The 16,885-nt window shown below is 56.3% G+C and overlaps 2 protein-coding genes across 2 annotated transcripts in view; one reads left to right on the top strand and one right to left on the bottom strand.

Moving 5' to 3' along the window:
- LARP7 (La ribonucleoprotein 7, transcriptional regulator) overlaps positions 1 to 464 on the bottom strand; it is a 68,027-nt gene extending 67,563 nt beyond the window's left edge. The window contains exon 1 of the mRNA XM_052813158.1: positions 368 to 464. The gene's annotated coding sequence lies outside the window, so the exon portion shown is untranslated. The remainder of the gene's footprint in view (positions 1 to 367) is intronic.
- A 6,398-nt stretch (positions 465 to 6,862) lies between these two features.
- Positions 6,863 to 7,882, top strand: NEUROG2 (neurogenin 2). Its single transcript, XM_052813170.1, has one exon. The coding sequence runs from the start codon at positions 6,879 to 6,881 to the stop codon at positions 7,650 to 7,652; it is 774 nt and encodes a 257-aa protein (XP_052669130.1). The 5' UTR covers positions 6,863 to 6,878; the 3' UTR covers positions 7,653 to 7,882.
- The last annotated feature ends 9,003 nt before the right edge of the window (positions 7,883 to 16,885 follow it).

The following is a 16,885-nucleotide window of genomic DNA, read 5'->3' as shown; positions in this document are numbered from 1 at the left end:
GAGGTGAGGGTCAGTGCTGTAGCTCGAGCAGCCTTTGGGAAGGACGTTGCCTCGCTATCAGGGGGTGGGGAACAGTCTTGCTGAGGGACAAGTTCTATATTCTCTCGTGGAGTTTAACTGTTTCTTCTAACAGTGTTTTGATGGCTCGCGGTTGAGGGAGAGGATACTGGATTTTAGCTAGGCTATAGTTTTGATCCTAGATGGTGGCTGTTTCCTAGTGATTCATTGGTACCTACCTTGGAAAGACATGTAGGTTATGCCTGTGACGTGCAAGTGTATTCTTCCAGCCATAAAACGACACCTTCTTGCTGTTTGTCAGAAAGGCCACGGTTCTTGCAGAACTTGCTTTCCCCAGCGTGGCACTTACCTTTCCTAATGAGCCGCGCGTAACCCAGCGTTCTTGTCCCTGAGAAGTCGCAGCTCACGCTGGACAGCAAGTCCCACTAACCGGTATAAAAGTTGTCACCTGTAGGAACAAGAGGATTGTGTGTGTCAGCGTCTCTGCGTTACTTTCGTCCCTGCTGTCCCCAATGGCTAACAGATGTGTAAAAACCCTAAACCACCTCATTGCTGTGTTTGGAAACAAAGGCAAATCGTATTGTTTGGTACCTGCCTGAAACCCTATCTGCATTCTTAGCTGTCACGCTAAGAGGGCTTTTTCAGGCTGTTGTCCAGGCGCTTTTGCAGAGGCTGCCTTTGAGAAACAGAGACCCTTGCTCTATGCTCCTATTAGATCAACCTTAAAAAAAGAAAGCCAACCCTATCCAGGGCTGCATCCGAAGAAGCGTGACCAGCAGGTCGAGGGAGGTGATTCTCCCCCTCTCCTCCACTCTGGTGCGACCCCACGTGCAGTACTGTGTTCAGTTCGGCAGTCCCCAAAATAAGAAGGACGTGGACCTGCTGGAGCGAGTCCAGATGATCAGAAAGCTGGATAACCTCTCCTGTGAAGACAGGCTGAGAGCTGAGAGAAGGCTCGGGCGAGACCTTCTAGCAGCCTTCCCGTACCCAAAGGGCTCTACAGGAGAGCCGGAGAGGGACTTTTCAGCAGGGCACGTAGCGATAGGACAAGGGGTAACAGCTTTAAACCGAAAGAGGGTAGATTTAGATAAGCCGTGAGGAAGAAGTTCCTCCCGCTGAGGGTGGTGAGGCACTGGCACAGGTTGCCCAGGGCGGTGGTGGATGCCCCATCCCTGGAAGTGTTCAAGGCCAGGTTGGACGGGGGCTCTGCCCACCCTGGTCCCCCTGACAGGGACAACCGTCACCTTCAACACGACGGGGTGCCCCTCCATCCCCCTCGGGGCCTGCCCGGTCCCCCCCCGCCGCCGCCGCCGCCGGCAGGTGGCGCCGCCCGCCCGGCGGATCCCGCCGAGGGTCCCCGGTGGCCGGGGCGGGCGGCGCCCCCCGGCCTTCTGCCGCGGCACCGGGGAAGGACGGGGGCGGAGAGCGGCGAGAGGCGGGTAAGAAGAAGCGGGGCGGGGGGGGGGGGTAAGAAGGAGCAGCGGAGGGTTGAATAGCGCCTTTAAATTACTGCTGACACCTCTGTTAGGGCTCCCTAAAATCTCAATCAACAAGCCATTAGAACTCGACGGGAGTAAAACTAAATCCTCGTTTAAGTGTATTTATCCGCTCTCTTTTCTCTCTTTCAAATGCTAAATCCATTTCAGCATATGCCCCTTCTTTCTCTCGCCTTTCTCTAAAGACTGGCAGCCCGTACTACTCTTGTAAATATGAAAGATGCTAATCATATGACATATCACGTCTCAGTCGGAGCCTGGAATAAAGCCTTGAGATTTGGGATCATTGCCTCCAGACAACAGCTTCATCAGCCGGAAAGTTGGTTTTTTTCTCCTTTCCTTCAACTCTCAATCCCTTCTTTGTCTGGGGGAAAATGCAGCCAACTCGAGCCACCCCGGCCATATGGTTCACTCTGTGTTTTCTTAGTTGAATCCTGAATTGTTTGTGACTTGCGAAGGGTCTTTTTTTTTTTTTTTTTTTTTTTTTTTGGAAGCGTGTATAAAGACATAGAAGAGCCTGCCTCTACCGGGGCGGCTTTGCAGGGTTACTACATGTTCTTCACGTGTTCGTTTCACACACTCCTTCTGCAGCCACTTCACCGCTACCACTCTGCCCAAGAGCCAAAAGATAAAGCCCCAGACACGCTTTTTAACAATAACGCAACCGATTCTGGGGATCTTGTTATTTTTCCCTTTGGTGGATGGAAATGCCTTCTTAAAACGCGATTCGTTTTGCTTGTACTCGTCCGCAGCCCGGTTTGAATTTGTGGCGTGTGTGAAACGGAGGATCTGCTTACTAGCAAATCCCTTCTGGAAATGCCTTGGCTAAGAGAAGCCCCCAAGTATTTTGAGTAAGGAAGAGTGGCTTTTAAGACCTGTATAAATTAGGAGCTGAATGAGTTCAGCACGCTCGAGTTTGGATAGCCCCCTGTTTGATAGCAGCCTGCCAAATTTTCTTTCTCTCTTTCCTTACACAAACCCCCAAAAAGGCCCTTTCACCAAATCATTAAATTCTACAGAGGTGGTCAAGCTAGTCCTGCTTTTCAGGCATTCGAGAAAGAAAAGGGTCCTTGAAGTTTAGAAGATGCCCAAGGAAAACTCATTGAATGACATCAAAAGAATGAGTTTCCATAGCTGTTGAAGCACGAGAGCCGTGTAGCTGCACAAAGGCGGGTTGGGGCAGTGGGACTGTCCCACTGCTCTATCCCAGCACAATTGGGTCACTGAAATAGGGAATTAATTACCATTGGAGAGTGGGCAGCCCATTCACCACTGGCTGAGTTTTATTAAACGCCAATATAAATAACAAAACAACTCTTGTGGCTGCACTATTCCTACACGCCAAAGGAAGGATTATGTTGGGGATTAACATCTTAAAGTCTATGAGACTTTCTGACTCAAGGCTCGGAGCTGGTAATCGTATTTGTCTCCTGGTTCAGCGATTAGTGCTCTCCCTCGCGCACCTTCGCCTGGATGGCCAATGTCCCTTTTTGCAGGCACTGGGTTTTTCACACAATCGGCTGTTCTTTTCCCCACATCTATAGAAAAGAATAAGAAAACTGAAGCGTGTTCACGCGATCCTCAAGCTTCTTCTCTTCTTCATGGGAAAGGAAGGCACCGGCGGCCTTTTTTCACAAGGGGGGGGAGGCAAACCCTCTTGGGGGGGGCCCAGGCGGGGCTCGGGACGGCAAAATCGCTCTGCAGGCCTGCACCTGCCATGCAAATCTGCCGGGAACAATCGGCCCCCCGACAAGGGGCTCGTCCGCCCTGGGGGGGGGAGCCCAGGGAAGGATGCCGGGGCAGTGCTCTGAGGGGGGGACCCCTCCTCGTCTTGATCCCAAAACGAACCCCAAACTTGCTAGTGTGGCTTGGGAGTCGGGGGGCTGGTGCCCATCCCTCCCTGCAGCATGCACGGGGGGGTTCAAGAACAACCTGGCTGGGGCGCGGGGGGGGCATGATACTGCAGCAGCCTCCGATTTCTCCCCTCCACAGAGCATCCTGCTGGGTGGGGACGTATTCTGATCCCCAGTTTAAGAGCAGAACTATCCCGCTCGCGGGATTTGTGGGTGCTGCCATCGGACTGGGCACCCCGCTGTGGGCAGGCCTGCTCCCCCAAACCCTCAGGAGACCCACGGGGGACTTTGGGCCCGGCAGGTGTGAGGGAGGCAGAGCTGGGAGGGGTCAGGCCATCCCGTCCCTGCAGCTTTGTCCCCGTTCCCCCCCCTTTCTGCGGGGTGGGGGGGTGGGGGGTCGCACCCGCCGTTCACCTGGGGCAGGCAAGCCATTAATGCTGGCTCACAACTTGTGAGGTCGAAGTGTGGATGGGCTGTATCCAAAGGTCTCTCAGCAACACAGACCCTAAACTTTTAGGGCTATCGGGTCGCCTCAGAGTTCAATCTTCTTACAGCAAACAAAGCCTTTCTGAAGGTCTCCCCCTCTCCCGCACACAAGCTCAGCGTCCTTTATTTCTGGGCTGTGTGATAAGCTTAAATCATTGTGCTCCCATTTCTTGATCATCGCCTACTTTGGGCTTTTGTTCCCGTAAAGTAGGATTGAGTCTGGCAAAGGGGCTGAAGTTGAACAGTTTGACCCTTGGAGGACAGTTCAGGCGGTGGGCAGCAGCCGCAGCGCTCCCTCACCCCCCACAGCCCCCTCTCCCCGCCGCTGTCGGCCCCACGGCTCTCTGCGGAGCAGCTCGGCCCTCGCCGGCCGCAGACCACACAAGCGCCTCTTGGACCTGCGGCGCCGGGAGGGTTGCGAGGACTCGGTAGCCGACTCGTCCTCGGTCACCTCGTGCTTGACCCTGCGGAGAAAACCGCTGTATTGGGGCGGGGGGGTGTGCTGGCGGCAGGAATCGGGCTGAACCCCAAAAAGGCACCCCGATGGGTTATAATCCCCGGGTCTGGCAAAAACTGGGCTTGTGCCCTCCTGACACCTGGCCCAGCACCGCAGCCGCCTTCCGCATCGCTTCACCGCCTCCGCCTAACCTCTCCATTGCTTTCACATCGGCGATGGAAGGACAGAAATGTGGGTACTGGTCTCCTCTGTCAGGTGGTTGGAGATAGGACGAGAGGAAATGGCCTCAAGTTGTGCCAGGGGAGGTTTAGATTGGATATTAGGTAAAATTTCTGTACTGAAAGGGTTGTCGGGCATTGGAACAGGCTGCCCAGGGAAATGGTGGTGTCACCATCCCTGGAGGTATTCAAAAAGCGCTTAGACGAGGCAATTCAGGACATGGTTTAGTGGGCGTGGACGATGGTTGGACTCGATGATCTTAAAGGTCTTTTCCAACCTAAAGGATTCTATGATTCTATGAAATCTTGGTGACCGGGGTGGGGGCGGAGGGATGGGCTGGCCCAGTCACAGGTGGCTCTGCTCTGCACTTTAAGGTGCTGAAAAAGAAAGAAGGTCCCTTTGTGTCACTCTCCTGGGATGCCAGAGGGACCTACAGATTTCCCATTTTTCTAAAGGAGGCGAGGGGACCATTAAAATCTCTTGGTAGAGTCACAGAGATTTTCTAATAGATCAGCTAAATCGTAACGCGCGAGTTGTCACTGATCTCAGAGGAGGACGTATCCAGACACAGCCCTCGGCCGCGGAACGGCAGAGGGGAGGACGCGGGGCCGGACTTTGAAAGCTAACGCCGGAGTGCACTGCACGCCGTTTGAGGCAGGCACCCGGCCGCCGTCGCTCTCACGGGCAGCAAGAGCGAGGGATCGAATCGCGGGGGCATTTGCGGTGCGCTCTGTGAGACGTTCGCCCAGACTTTTAGCTCTTTCACCTCTTTTTGGCTTTTCCCACCAGTTGCAAATAATTTTCTGTGTCAAAGCCCGACTCTCCCAAAACACCTCGGTGACAGAGTTTCCGCACAAGGAGGACACAGCGCTACGGTTTTCGTTTTGTACGTCCTCACCGTCGTTCCTTTCCCCGTGGGTCTGGCAGGCAGAGCGAGCGAGCCTGCTGACCCCGGGGGGGCATGTCGCCAGGCCGAGCTATTCACTGGGGCTTTCTGCCCCAGAGGGTGGTCTGGAAGAGAGATGGGGAGGGGGGGAAGGCTTTCCTGGTGGATTGACGAGTTGTGGGTTTGGTTTTTTTTTAAAAAGTCTTCTTGAGCCTATGTTTTATCCCAGAGTTATATTTGACAGCACCGAGCGAGGACCGCGGCCCGTGCGCTGGGACCGCGGCTCTCCTGCCTGCCAAACCACGGCTGTCAGAGACGCGTGGCTTTTCCCTCCTCCGCCTTGCTCTGCTCCTTGCAAAAACTCCTGAAAACGGAGGGAAAAAGGCAAGGCCAAGCCCAGGCGCCGGCGGACTGACCGAGCTTCGGGCACCGGCCTCGGGGAGCAGATGCACCCCCGGGGCGCGCTGCCTCCAGGGCAGCTCTATAGCACCGCTCGAGGCCACAAAAGGCGGCTTCCCCCCCCAAGCTGTGTATTAATTGTGTGCCTTTAGCAAACCTCCTCTTCCGCGCACCGCTCTGCCCCCCCCCCCCCCGCCACGGGGGTCTCCCTCCAGCACCCACCTCCACTTTCCCCCGGGGCTGCAACCCCCGGCAGGCTTGCTCCCAGCAGAACACGTTATTTCCCTTGACACCCCCCCCCAAAAAAAAAAAAAAAAAAAAAAAGGCAAGCCCTCCCCGGGATCGCTGGAGATGATGGGGGGGGGGGGTCGATGTCGCAGCCGCCGCCGCTCCTTAATGAGCGGCTGAAAGAGAACCGGCTCCGGCGCGCGTGGCGCGCGGGGCGCCCTGATTGGCCAGCTGCGCCTCGCGAACCCCCCCCCCCCCCCCCCGCTTTCTCCCGACTCCCCTTCCATTCATTAATAAATTAGCGGCACGCTCCAGCCGAGCGCGAGGCACCAATGGCGCGGCGGCGGCTCCGGCCCCCGGGAGGGAGTTGAGGGGGGGGGCCGGGGGGGGGGGGGGAAGCGGCGGCGGCGGCGGCGGCCTGAAAAGAAAAGCGGGAGGCGCGGGCGGGGCGGCGGGGGCCCCGGGGGTAGGTTTGATTGTTCCCCGCGGGGTATATAAGGGGTGTTAAGGAGGGTCGTGTGCCAGACACGCAGCCGCCGGGCCCCGGGCTCGCTCCGTCGCCGCCGACCGCCGCCCCGGGGCGCGTGCCAGCGCCGCGCGGCGCCCCCCCCCCCCCTTCCTTTCCCCCCTTTTCCCTCCCTGCCCCCCTTTCTCCCACCTCCCCCCACACACCCACACCCACACGCACAAATCCCCCCCCCCGCCCCCCTTTCCCCTCCGCCCCGTCCAACCGCCGAACCGTTAAACCGCCGCCCAACCGTCTCCGCCGCCCAAACGTCGTCCCGGCTCGGCCGTGAGGCGAGGGGAGCGCGGGCCGTCCCGTCCCGTCCCGCAGGATGCTGGTGAAGGCGGAGGGCCTGGCGCCGCCGGCCGAGGACGAGCTGCTGCTGCTGGGGCTGGCCTCGCCCGCCCCCTCGCCCTCGCTGCCGTCCAGCGCCGAGGAGGAGGAGGAGGAGGAGGAGGAAGAGGAGGAGGAGGAGGAGGAGGAGGAGCAGCAGCTGCGGGCCGCCTCGCCGGCGCGGCCCGTCGAGGCGCCGGGCGCCCGGGGGCTGCGACGACCGGAGGGGAAGCGGCGGCCGGGGCGGTCCCGCGGTGCCCCGCGGACGGCTCGGACGGCGGAGACGGCGCAGCGCATCAAGCGGAGCCGGCGGCTGAAGGCCAACAACCGGGAGCGCAACCGCATGCACAACCTGAACGCGGCGCTGGACGCCCTCCGCGACGTGCTGCCCACCTTCCCCGAGGACGCCAAGCTCACCAAGATCGAGACGCTCCGCTTCGCCCACAACTACATCTGGGCGCTCACCGAGACCCTCCGGCTGGCCGGGGCGGCGCGGCTCGGCCCGGAGGCGGGAGGAGGAGGAGGAGGAGGAGGAGCGGGGGGGGGCACCGCCGAGGGCAGCCCCTCGCCCGCCTCCTCCTGGAGCGGCGGCTCCGCCAGCCCCGCGCCCTCCGCCTCCCCGTACGCCTGCACTTTATCGCCCGCCAGCCCCACCGGCTCCGCTTCGGACGCCGAGCACTGGCCGCCCCCGCCGGGCCGCTTCGCCCCGCCGCCGCCGCCGCCGCCGCCGCCGCCGCTCCCCCAAGCCCCGCTGCCCCGCCGCTGCCTCTAGCCCCGGGGACGGCGGTCCCGGGGCTTCCCCCGCCCCTCCCCGGCCTCCTCCGCCCCTTCCCCGGGGTGGCGGCATCTGCCCGCTTCCCACGGAGGGTCTGTGGGAACGTCACCTGCCAAACCAAACTTTCTCTCGCTCTCTCCGATGTGCACTTTGTCCAGTTTCCCAGATCTGTCACCAGGGCTTTTGTGTGTGTGTGTGTGTCCGTGTGTGTGTGTCCGTCCCCGTCGTGTCCCCCTCCCCCGCCCCAACTCCTCTCCCTGCTCCCCCCCTTTGCCATCTGTCCCTTATGATTTATAGGCTGGGGGGGGGGGGAAGAAAGGGGGAGGGGAAGGAAGAAAAAAAAAAAAAGTAAATTGTTTTGTTAGGGGTCCAGGTTAGAAGTCATTGTATAATTTGTAGGCTTTGTGAGGGCTGAATGCAAGCGTGGAAATTTAGGCTGAACTCTCTATCAAAAGAAAAAAAACCCAGAGGAAAGGGGGGGGGGAAATGGGGAGGGAGGACCTCCTCATGCATTATTTATTTCGACCTTTAGGGGCCGAGGAACTCCCCCCTTCTTTCAGGAGATTAAAAATAAATCAACAGACTGAAAACCTAAACAGACACGGAACATTACAGCGATCAGCCACACACGTGTTCACATTTATTTATTATAAAGACAGATTTCATGGAAAATATGTATTTTTTTGTATAATTTACAGAGTTTATTCTAGTATGTATTTACAGCTGAAGAGCAAAGGGATTGTTCTTGTGATAAAATATAAATAAAAAGCTCTAATTTTCGTAACTTTTGGGCTGCTGCTTTTTCTGGTTGACGTGCCGTCTACCGGGAATTCCGGGACTGGGGGAGGCTGGCGCCTGTCCTCGCCGCCGGTGAAACCGGGCTCCGGCGGGAGCTGCCTGCGCTTGGAGGGCCTTACGGTGACAAACGTGGGCGACAAACACGGGTGACAGCTTCTTCTTCAGGTAGAACCGCAGCAGAGCGCGGGTGCTGCGGCTGTGCCGGCAGTAGTCAGAGCCACCAGAGCTGGCGTAGCCTCCGGCAGGCGGGTGGATGTTTTCATTCCGAAAATTGCCTTTTGCTTCTTAAAACCCCTTTTTGCTGCAGAGTAAGACCAAGACTAAACTCTTGGGGATGTCTGCTGAGCCCCAGGGTGAGGCAGGGGCAGGGGAGGGGGGGCACTCTTTGGGTGTAAAGCTGCTTGGGGAGAAGCAGATCCAAAACAAGGAAAAAAATCTCTTTTTCCAGTCAAGTAAAGCCTCAGGCTGGTTCTAGGGAGAACAGGCACCATCAGAAACACGCGCGTGACTCGGCCTCTGCCTCTTCATGGCGTTTCGTTTCTGTTCTTGGGTTCCTCGTGTGGCTGATAATGTTGCAAAGGAAGACAGCATTAAGCACAGGATATGTGTGTGTATATATATGTGTGTATATATATATATAAAAGCTTGGTGGAAGTTTACTGATCGTTTACTTTCACCTCTCGGTACAGAAGATGCTGCACGGCAATCGCGTGATAGATGGATAAACTGCTTATCGCACTTCTTCAGGCTGATGGCTCCTGGATTTCGCAGAGAAGGCCCTAGGAAGTTAAGTGTTACTGAGAAAAAAACCCAAACACACATGGGTTTAAAGACGAAGAATTTCCTTTCTCTGTCTCTCTGAGGGACAGATGAAACCCAAGTGCGAGGCAATTCCAGGGGGTTCGGGTCGATGGCTCAGAGGACCCCTCGGCTGTCCCAGGGGACCGTGCACAGCGCCGGGTACCAACAGCACACAGCCAGGGATGTCACCACGGAAGGGGGGGATGCTGGAGGCCGCTGAGGCCCTTCAATCATCGCCTCCGTGCGCCCGGGAGCACTTTGTGACTTCTGGGTACAAACACCTGGAAATCATTAAAAACCAGCGGAGGCGCCTGAATGTATTAATTAAATAAAACGCGCGGCACATGAATCCCGCCCGGTGCCCCCCGGATCCTGGGAGCGTGAAACCCGGCCCTTGGAGCAACGTCCCCAGAAAGGGGGGGGGGGGGGGGGAGAGAAAAAAACCCCCACAAACCCAAAACAAAACGTGTGAAAAGAGAATTAGTGAAATTAGGTTAGGCCAATAAAATGTGCGGGGGTTCCCCCCGCCGGCCCCGCAGCCTCGGGCGAGCAGCGCTATCTAGCCCGATCTATTGTTTCCCACCCTGGCAGGGGGGTTATTGTGTGATAAATAATTCCTTAAAAAAAAGTGGGCGCATTTGCATAATCACTGCTTTGATGTGGCCAGCAAGATGAAGCTGTCCCCCCCCAAATCTGCCACGGGCCAGAAGGAACAAAACAAGAGGGAGCCTTTCAATCCGCTGGCAGTGTGTGGGGCAGCCCGTCGGGAGCGGGTTTTTCACTCTCGCTCTCTTTTAACGACCCCTTTTAATGATTAAACTCCAGGAATGCCAAAAAGAAGGCTAGCGCCTCGCTCACCCTCTCCGTCTTTTCTGGTCGGGTCTCATTGTCCTTCCCGGTTTCTCTCCCGCTTTTAAGAAGTGCTGGAGTAGGTGCCTTTGGCTCTTCAAAAGGCCGGGACGGATGGGGTGCGTTTCCCCTCTCTCGATGGCGAGCCACGCAGGAGCGGGAGCGACGTCTCGGGTGGCTCAGCACCAGGATGCTCCCTCCGCGGTCCTCGGGGAGGGACGCTACTTCTTGCCACGTTCGGCATCCTGGAGGTAGTTCCTTCCGTCCCAGGTATAGACCCTGTCAGCAGGAGCATCCCCCGTCCTGCTGGGGCTGTGGCAACGGGAGCCACCGTGGGAAAAAGCACCCATAGCGTTGGAGGATGGAGCAGGGGAGAGTTGGGAGAGGGCTTGTCCGCGGCCGAGCGTGGGGTTTGGGGCGGGAGCCAGGCGAGTCAAACCTTCCCTGCTCCGCGGGCAGGGCTGCCGGCATGGCTGGGCTCAGCGGGAGATGCCCTCGAAGGAGACGGGCCCGAGCCGAGGAAGGCGCGGAGGGGGAGGCAGGGCAGCGCTGGCAAAGGATGAGCCAGAGAGGCTGGGTTTGTCACCTAACCCATTCACCCGCGCCCCGATTTTTCTTTTGAATGGGGCCAAAAGAGCTTATTTCCTTCTTTCTCCCCTCTAAACTTGAGTTTATTTCCCTCTTTTCTTTCAGAGGACCGATTGTTGGGGGTGATGGGACATCCCAGCTCCCACCAGAGCTGCTGCTCCCCAGAGCATCGGGAAATCGGCCCGTGGCTCCAGAGAAAATGACGGCGAACCTGGAAGCGGAACCAGGGGATGCAGGATGGGAAAGCACCTCTTCGGATGAAGTGGAAAAACCTGGGGGTGGTTTCCATGGCAGCACCTTGCCATAATAACACGTGTTTATGATCCTTCTGTGTATTGTATTTTGGCATAAAAGCTTCTCCGCACCGTCAGAGCTGGAGGGGCAGCTCTACGGCCCCCGAGGGGGTTTACAGCCCTCCTTGGCATAAGAATAGCGACAAGAAGCCAAACTAGTGCCGATGCGACAGCAGCCGCACCCCAAGGGCTTGCGCTCGCTCGCTTTCATGTCAGACATAAATCTTGCAACCTATCACCGTAATTAAAAAGAGCGTTCCCGACACAGCCCTCATCTGGACGGTGGATTTTAAGCGCAGTTTTGGCCCTCCTTCCTAGGCGAACACCTACGAGCCCAGGCAGAGAACTGGCCTTTTGGGCTCGGGCACCTTGCTGCTGAGACCCTGGACGCTCGCCAAGATTCAAAGTGAAGGTAGAAGACCTGGGAGGACCAAAAATTCAACTTAGGTAGCTTTCTAGGTAAAGCTGAAGACATTTAGGCTCAGCATGAAGGGTCTAGCTAAAAAAACCACCCCATTCGGGTGCTTCAGGTTGGGGTTCAGGGTCCACCGCTCCCCGGGTTTTATTGATTATTTTATTGTCACAGTGACACCTGGGTTTGCTGACAGTGGAAAAGTAATGCCATTATGCTGGGAAACAACTAGATGAGGGTTCACCTGCTATGGGGCATCCTATGGTGCTCTCTAATGACTTTGTCATTGAAACGTACGTGACATTAAGTAATTAAGCACACACTGGCTGCTTTTTTAACACTGGATGCGTTAATTATGGCGTAATTTTGTTTTAATCAAAAGGACCGATCATCTGGGAGATTAAACAGTTAGTTACGTATTTTATTTCCATAAGAAAATACGTATGCAACCTAACGAGCGCCCATCCCAAAATATTTGTAAAGCCTATTTTTGTATATGACAGGGTATAGGTTTCTCTGCAGATGAAAAGCAAGACCCCACGCAATCTTTGCGGTGCTACCTTCTATCTTGGGACAGGCGTTTCACTGACCGTCTCCAGCCCGGCAGTGCTCTGCCTCTGTCCCCTCTCTGTCCTTTAACTCCCTCCCAAATCTCTCATGTCCATTGCAGAGAAGGCAAGTTTTGCCTTCCATCATTTCAGGCCGGAGACGGTGCATGGGGCACACCTTCCCACAGCCTCGCCTCAGGCTCCGGCTTTCCCCACGGGCTGGGCTTGGGGGTTTTTTTTTGCATTTCACTACTTTCTCCCCCGGGACTCAGCCCTTCCCTGGTTTCATTGCCTTGCTTTTTACATAGGAGGGCTAGTCCTCAAATTTTGGGCTCCTGCTCCTCAGATGGGAATGTCATGGGCTCTTCTGCCTGAATTGATTTAACGTCAGTTAAATACACCTAAAGCTTTTAAGCTGATTTCTCGGAAAACAAAAGAAAACAAAACAAACCCCAAAAACCCCACCTTTTCATTTTTATGATGTTTAACAAGTATTTGAGAGCAGCCACTGGGGGAAAGTCCATCACCCACCAGCTCAGTTCCCATCGCCGCCCAGCTCTTCCAGCCTCCGAGGGTCCTATTGCCCCCAGAGGTGTGGTTTTATCATCTGCGGGTCCCACGTCCGCAGGCACCTCGCAGAGCCCCGACCGATGCAGAAGCAACAAGAGTTTTCCACACCCGTGGAAACAAGATTTTCCACATCCGTGGGAGGGGGTTTCGGTACCGAGGCGGGGGCTTGGGGACCTGGCAGAGGGGCTACGCATCGGGAAGGAGGACCGGCACACTGGAGGCACAAGCCACGAGCGGCAGCTGATGCCATGGGGCGAGGAGAGGTCCTGGGGGGGGGCCAGGAGCCCCCCAGGGAAGGGGATGCCAGCCGTCCTACCCGGGGGGGGCTGCAGGTGGCCGGGGGCTGTCTGGTTTTGTGGCCGGCTTACTCTCCCTGCGTTGCTCTCATGGGACAAGACACAGCGCGTGTCCTCCAGGCACCAGAGGACATGGGTGGCAGAAGCGATGGGACTTAGGGGGTGGCGGAGAGGGGCACGGCCCTGGTGGGTGTAGGTGGGGGGTCCGGGGGGGGGTGGGAGTGAGCCTGGCATTGCCGAAAGGGCCGCGCATCCCGGCATTGCCTCACGAAGTCACAACCTCAGCCCTGAGGGGCTCAGCTGCCGTGGGAGCCTGGCAGAGCGCTCTTCCCAATCTGATTTAGGGAAAGGACCGGAACCTGATCCCAGGTCCCAGACCTCCAAGACAATGGGAGCGCTTGGACCCCCCAGATTTGGCAGCCAGCTCTCTGGACCCCCAGCTTTGCAGTAGAAATCGGGGTGTTGCTTTGCCTGGCAGCAGCAAAGCCCTTGCGACTTGCTGTCCCCCCCCGCCAAAAGCTTCGTCCCGCAAGCTGCTCCCTGCCTGGGCAGGACATTTTGAGCATTCACTGGGGATGTCAACAGGCCGTCTGTTTCCCTCGGCCAAAGTAATCAGATAAACTCAGCGTGAAGGAATAAAGCGAGCCAGGAGCAAGGCTAACGGTGACACGAAACTAAGCCGGTGTTTTTCAAGGCAGGCCGGAAAGCTCGCCTCGGCAGCAAGCAGCTGCGCCCAGCGGCACATCCCGGCTGGTCTGTGGTGGGAAGGGGCTGCATCGCCCCAGCGTATCGCATCAGCAGGCAAACCGAAAAGCACGAGCTGCCCGAGCGGTAGCACGGGGAGCTGCGAGCACAGGGGTTTTGCTCTTGCAGGCCGGTGTTTGGGATAAGGCACGCATCCGAGTGAATGTGAAATGGTAATGCACGATCTTGGGGATTCCCCGGGTTGCACGTAGGGTAAGGAGCCACCAGAGACTTTGCGGGGCTCTGCAGAGGTGTAGGGACCGGGGGGGGGGTCACAATTTATCACTTGGGGGGTGAATCGTATGCACCAAGTCCTGTAAGGACTTGGACTTCACGACATTTTGCCTTTATGCGTGGACTTGGCCCATGCAGCCCCGATTCCCATACCATACAGACACAAAAATCTCAAGCAACCCGTGTGTTATATGGTGATCGCAGTGCTGCAGTCCACTTGCATGAAGAGAAATCGTGGTGGGAGGTTTCTTTTTTTTTTAACCTGGTGTAGGTTATTGTCTTACTACGGGGCCAAATCCCACGCCTTAAAGTCTGAGACAGACTCTTTTGCTCTAACAAGCTAACTGACACCTTCCACTAAAGGATATATCCTGCCTTCAGCCTATGATGCTGCAACTTTTGCGCAGGTCCAGCAAACTTCTGGCAACCTTCTCATCCCTGTGACTTCTTGTACCGAATTCAGATTTCTGATTAAAGAGAGGTAGTACTCTTGCAATGCTAAGATTTAAAATAAAGCCTTTAGAAACTGACTGGAGAAAAAAAAAATTCTTCGGACTGCTGCCTGTGACGGAAGGTTGCTTGGCGCTTCGCAGCGGCCGGCAGCGTGCGAGGAGGGAACGTGGACGGTGCTGGGGTGGCTGCAACACGCAGCCGTCCCCTTTCCCTCGTCTCCCCTCCCCCTGCTTTTATTAAAAAGAAGAGCGACTGGACCAAAGCTGATGGCATATTTACCTTCATGAGTTTTAAAAAAAGTTAATTACTGCTTGGAGCAAGTTGGTATGGCTGTCCTGAGCTGTCTTTTATTAGTAGTCGCCTTCATTAATTTCCCTCGCTGGATTTGCTGCTAATAGCTGCTTGGTCCTGGGCAGCACAAAGCAGCATCTGTGCCATTGAGCAGAAAAGCGGGAGTCAAGCAAAGGGGGGTATTGGGGGCAGGGGGGGGGGCGACGCCGTTTGCAAATCAACCTCTATTAACGTGATGGCCTAGCTCGGAGGGGACGGCAGCCCCAGTAGCCGGCACGGAGGGGAAAGCAGTTTGGGCTTCTTCACTTGGCTGTTACCGAGGGAGCAAAGGCACCCGCTGCCAGCCGGGGTTACCCTGCCCTTCACCGGCCGGGCTGCCCGGGCACCCCTGGGTGCTGGCTGTGCCCCCCTTGTACCCCCTCCTTGATGGGGAGGTGAAGGGGGATGCTGGACCTGCCTCTACGGGACCTGTGCCCCCACCTCGGTGCTGCGGGTGCTCCGGTCCTGCGGCACAGACAGCTTCAAGCGGGGGAGTTAAGCAGGATCTAGCAATAACCGAATTATTAATAATTCGGTGTCTTTTGAGGAAGGATACGCTCCGTCTTAAAAGGAGCTTGGCAGAGAAGTTTTCTGATTAAAGAATGGGATTAAGTTCTATTTGGAGGGTCGCCGAAGGCAGCCTGTGGGGGGGGGGGGGGGGCTGGAGGCACCATGGGCTCACACGAGCCGGGGCAGCGGGCGGCTGCGGAGGCCAACAGCCCCATCTGCTCCCGCTCTGCGGAGGGACACGGGAGATGATTTCATCCAAGTGGAAAAAAAGGAGGGTGGTGCGTGCCACTCCCGGGAGAGGGGTGACAGCAGCACGCTGCTGCCGCAGGGCCGTCTCCAGGCTGCCGGTTTCCCTGCAGGGCTGGGGAAGGCACCCGGGTGCCGGTGCAGGGACTTGCCTCCGAGGCAGCAGGTGACAGCGACACTTATCAGCCCATACTTTGCTGTAAATATCCCCATTCTGGTTATTTCGAGGGAGCAGCGGTTAGAACAGTACGTCACACCACCTGTAAAGAGCGTGCTTTTCCCAACACGCATGCAATGCCTACAGATAGAGCTGTGTGTGCTTGGTTTCCCTTCCCCTGGGGGCTCCCCCAGCATCGGCGGGGGGCCCCCCATGGCTCTGCCGGCCAAAGAGCAGGATGGACTGGGAAAATTCCCGCGCTGGGTGCCAGTCCCGTGCCTGGAAGAGCAATCCCACCCTTGCTACCAAGCCACACAGCGGGAAGGAGATCGCCGAGGAGGCTGGTGCTGCTGCGTTCAGCAGCAGCGCTGAATTTTGCCAATCAGAAGAGATTTAGCAGCGCAGGCTGCCTTTCTGAGCTTGCTCACGTGAAGCTTTCCCCTCAGTACCCATGAATAGCTCTTTCTGGCAAAGGACCGATGCCTAAATCCAGCAGCTGGGCTCTCAGGGCAGCTGATGCTGGGTTTATGGCAGCAGGGACGTGCTGCCTCGCATGCAGGGGCTGCTTCACAGCTGGAGGGGTCACCCCGTGCCCGCTCTCCGCTGGCCTTAACGGCCCAGGATGCTGCTGACTCGGAGGGAGAGGGACGGAGGCAAGCCTGGCTCAGCCTTCTGTTGTCGGAATAACCGACGCCGCATCTTTTGTAACAGAAGTTCCCCAAAGTGCCTTGTAGTGACATTAGGTATTGGCAAAAGAATGAGAAAATCATTCTCCCTGTGGTTAATCAGCTTTGGTTGCATCAGCTTGTTCCCTCTTGATATCAAATTTACTAACTTTTATGCATGAGTACACAACACTGCGGACAGGTAAGCGGGCAAAACCTCTTTAACCAAATACCTTCCCTGAAGGACAGGAAAGTATGTCACCACCTTGTCAAGAGCAGGACGTTTCTGTACCTGACTTACTATAGCACTTTCATTGGGTGTAAACTCAAGTCCCTGAGCTGGCTGCTTTAGCTGAGAGGAGGAAACGTTTCTTCAGGCTTTATGTCCCCACAATTAATAATAATATTTCACTGTACCAGCACAACACAGTTTTGCTCATTTTGTAGAGACCACAGGGTGACTGGCTCTTAATCGTCATACCGAACTCTTACGTTGGACTTTGGAGTGTGTTATAATTAATCAAGTGCAAAAAGCACCCTTGGTGGCAAGTTACTTAATATAATCCACTGCATTTCTACAAAAAAACCCCCAACACCCAAAAAAGTATTCTCTAAGTCTTGGTCAGTTCAAATTACTTTCTTCTGAAACCAGAGGAAATAGCAGAACAGCAATTTTGTTGGTCAGTGGCTCTAAGATGAAACTTCCAGCCAGATATTAAATGCTCCATCATCTCAG

Source organism: Harpia harpyja, chromosome 2 (genome assembly GCF_026419915.1).
Source record: "Harpia harpyja isolate bHarHar1 chromosome 2, bHarHar1 primary haplotype, whole genome shotgun sequence".
Classification (NCBI taxonomy): Eukaryota; Metazoa; Chordata; class Aves; order Accipitriformes; family Accipitridae; genus Harpia; species Harpia harpyja.
This window is presented reverse-complemented; position numbering and strand designations above follow the sequence as displayed.

Coding starts and splice junctions, on each gene's coding strand:
- NEUROG2 (XM_052813170.1), top strand. CDS start 6,879: ATGCTGGTGAAGGCGGAGGGCCTGGCGCCGCCGGCCGAGGACGAGCTG.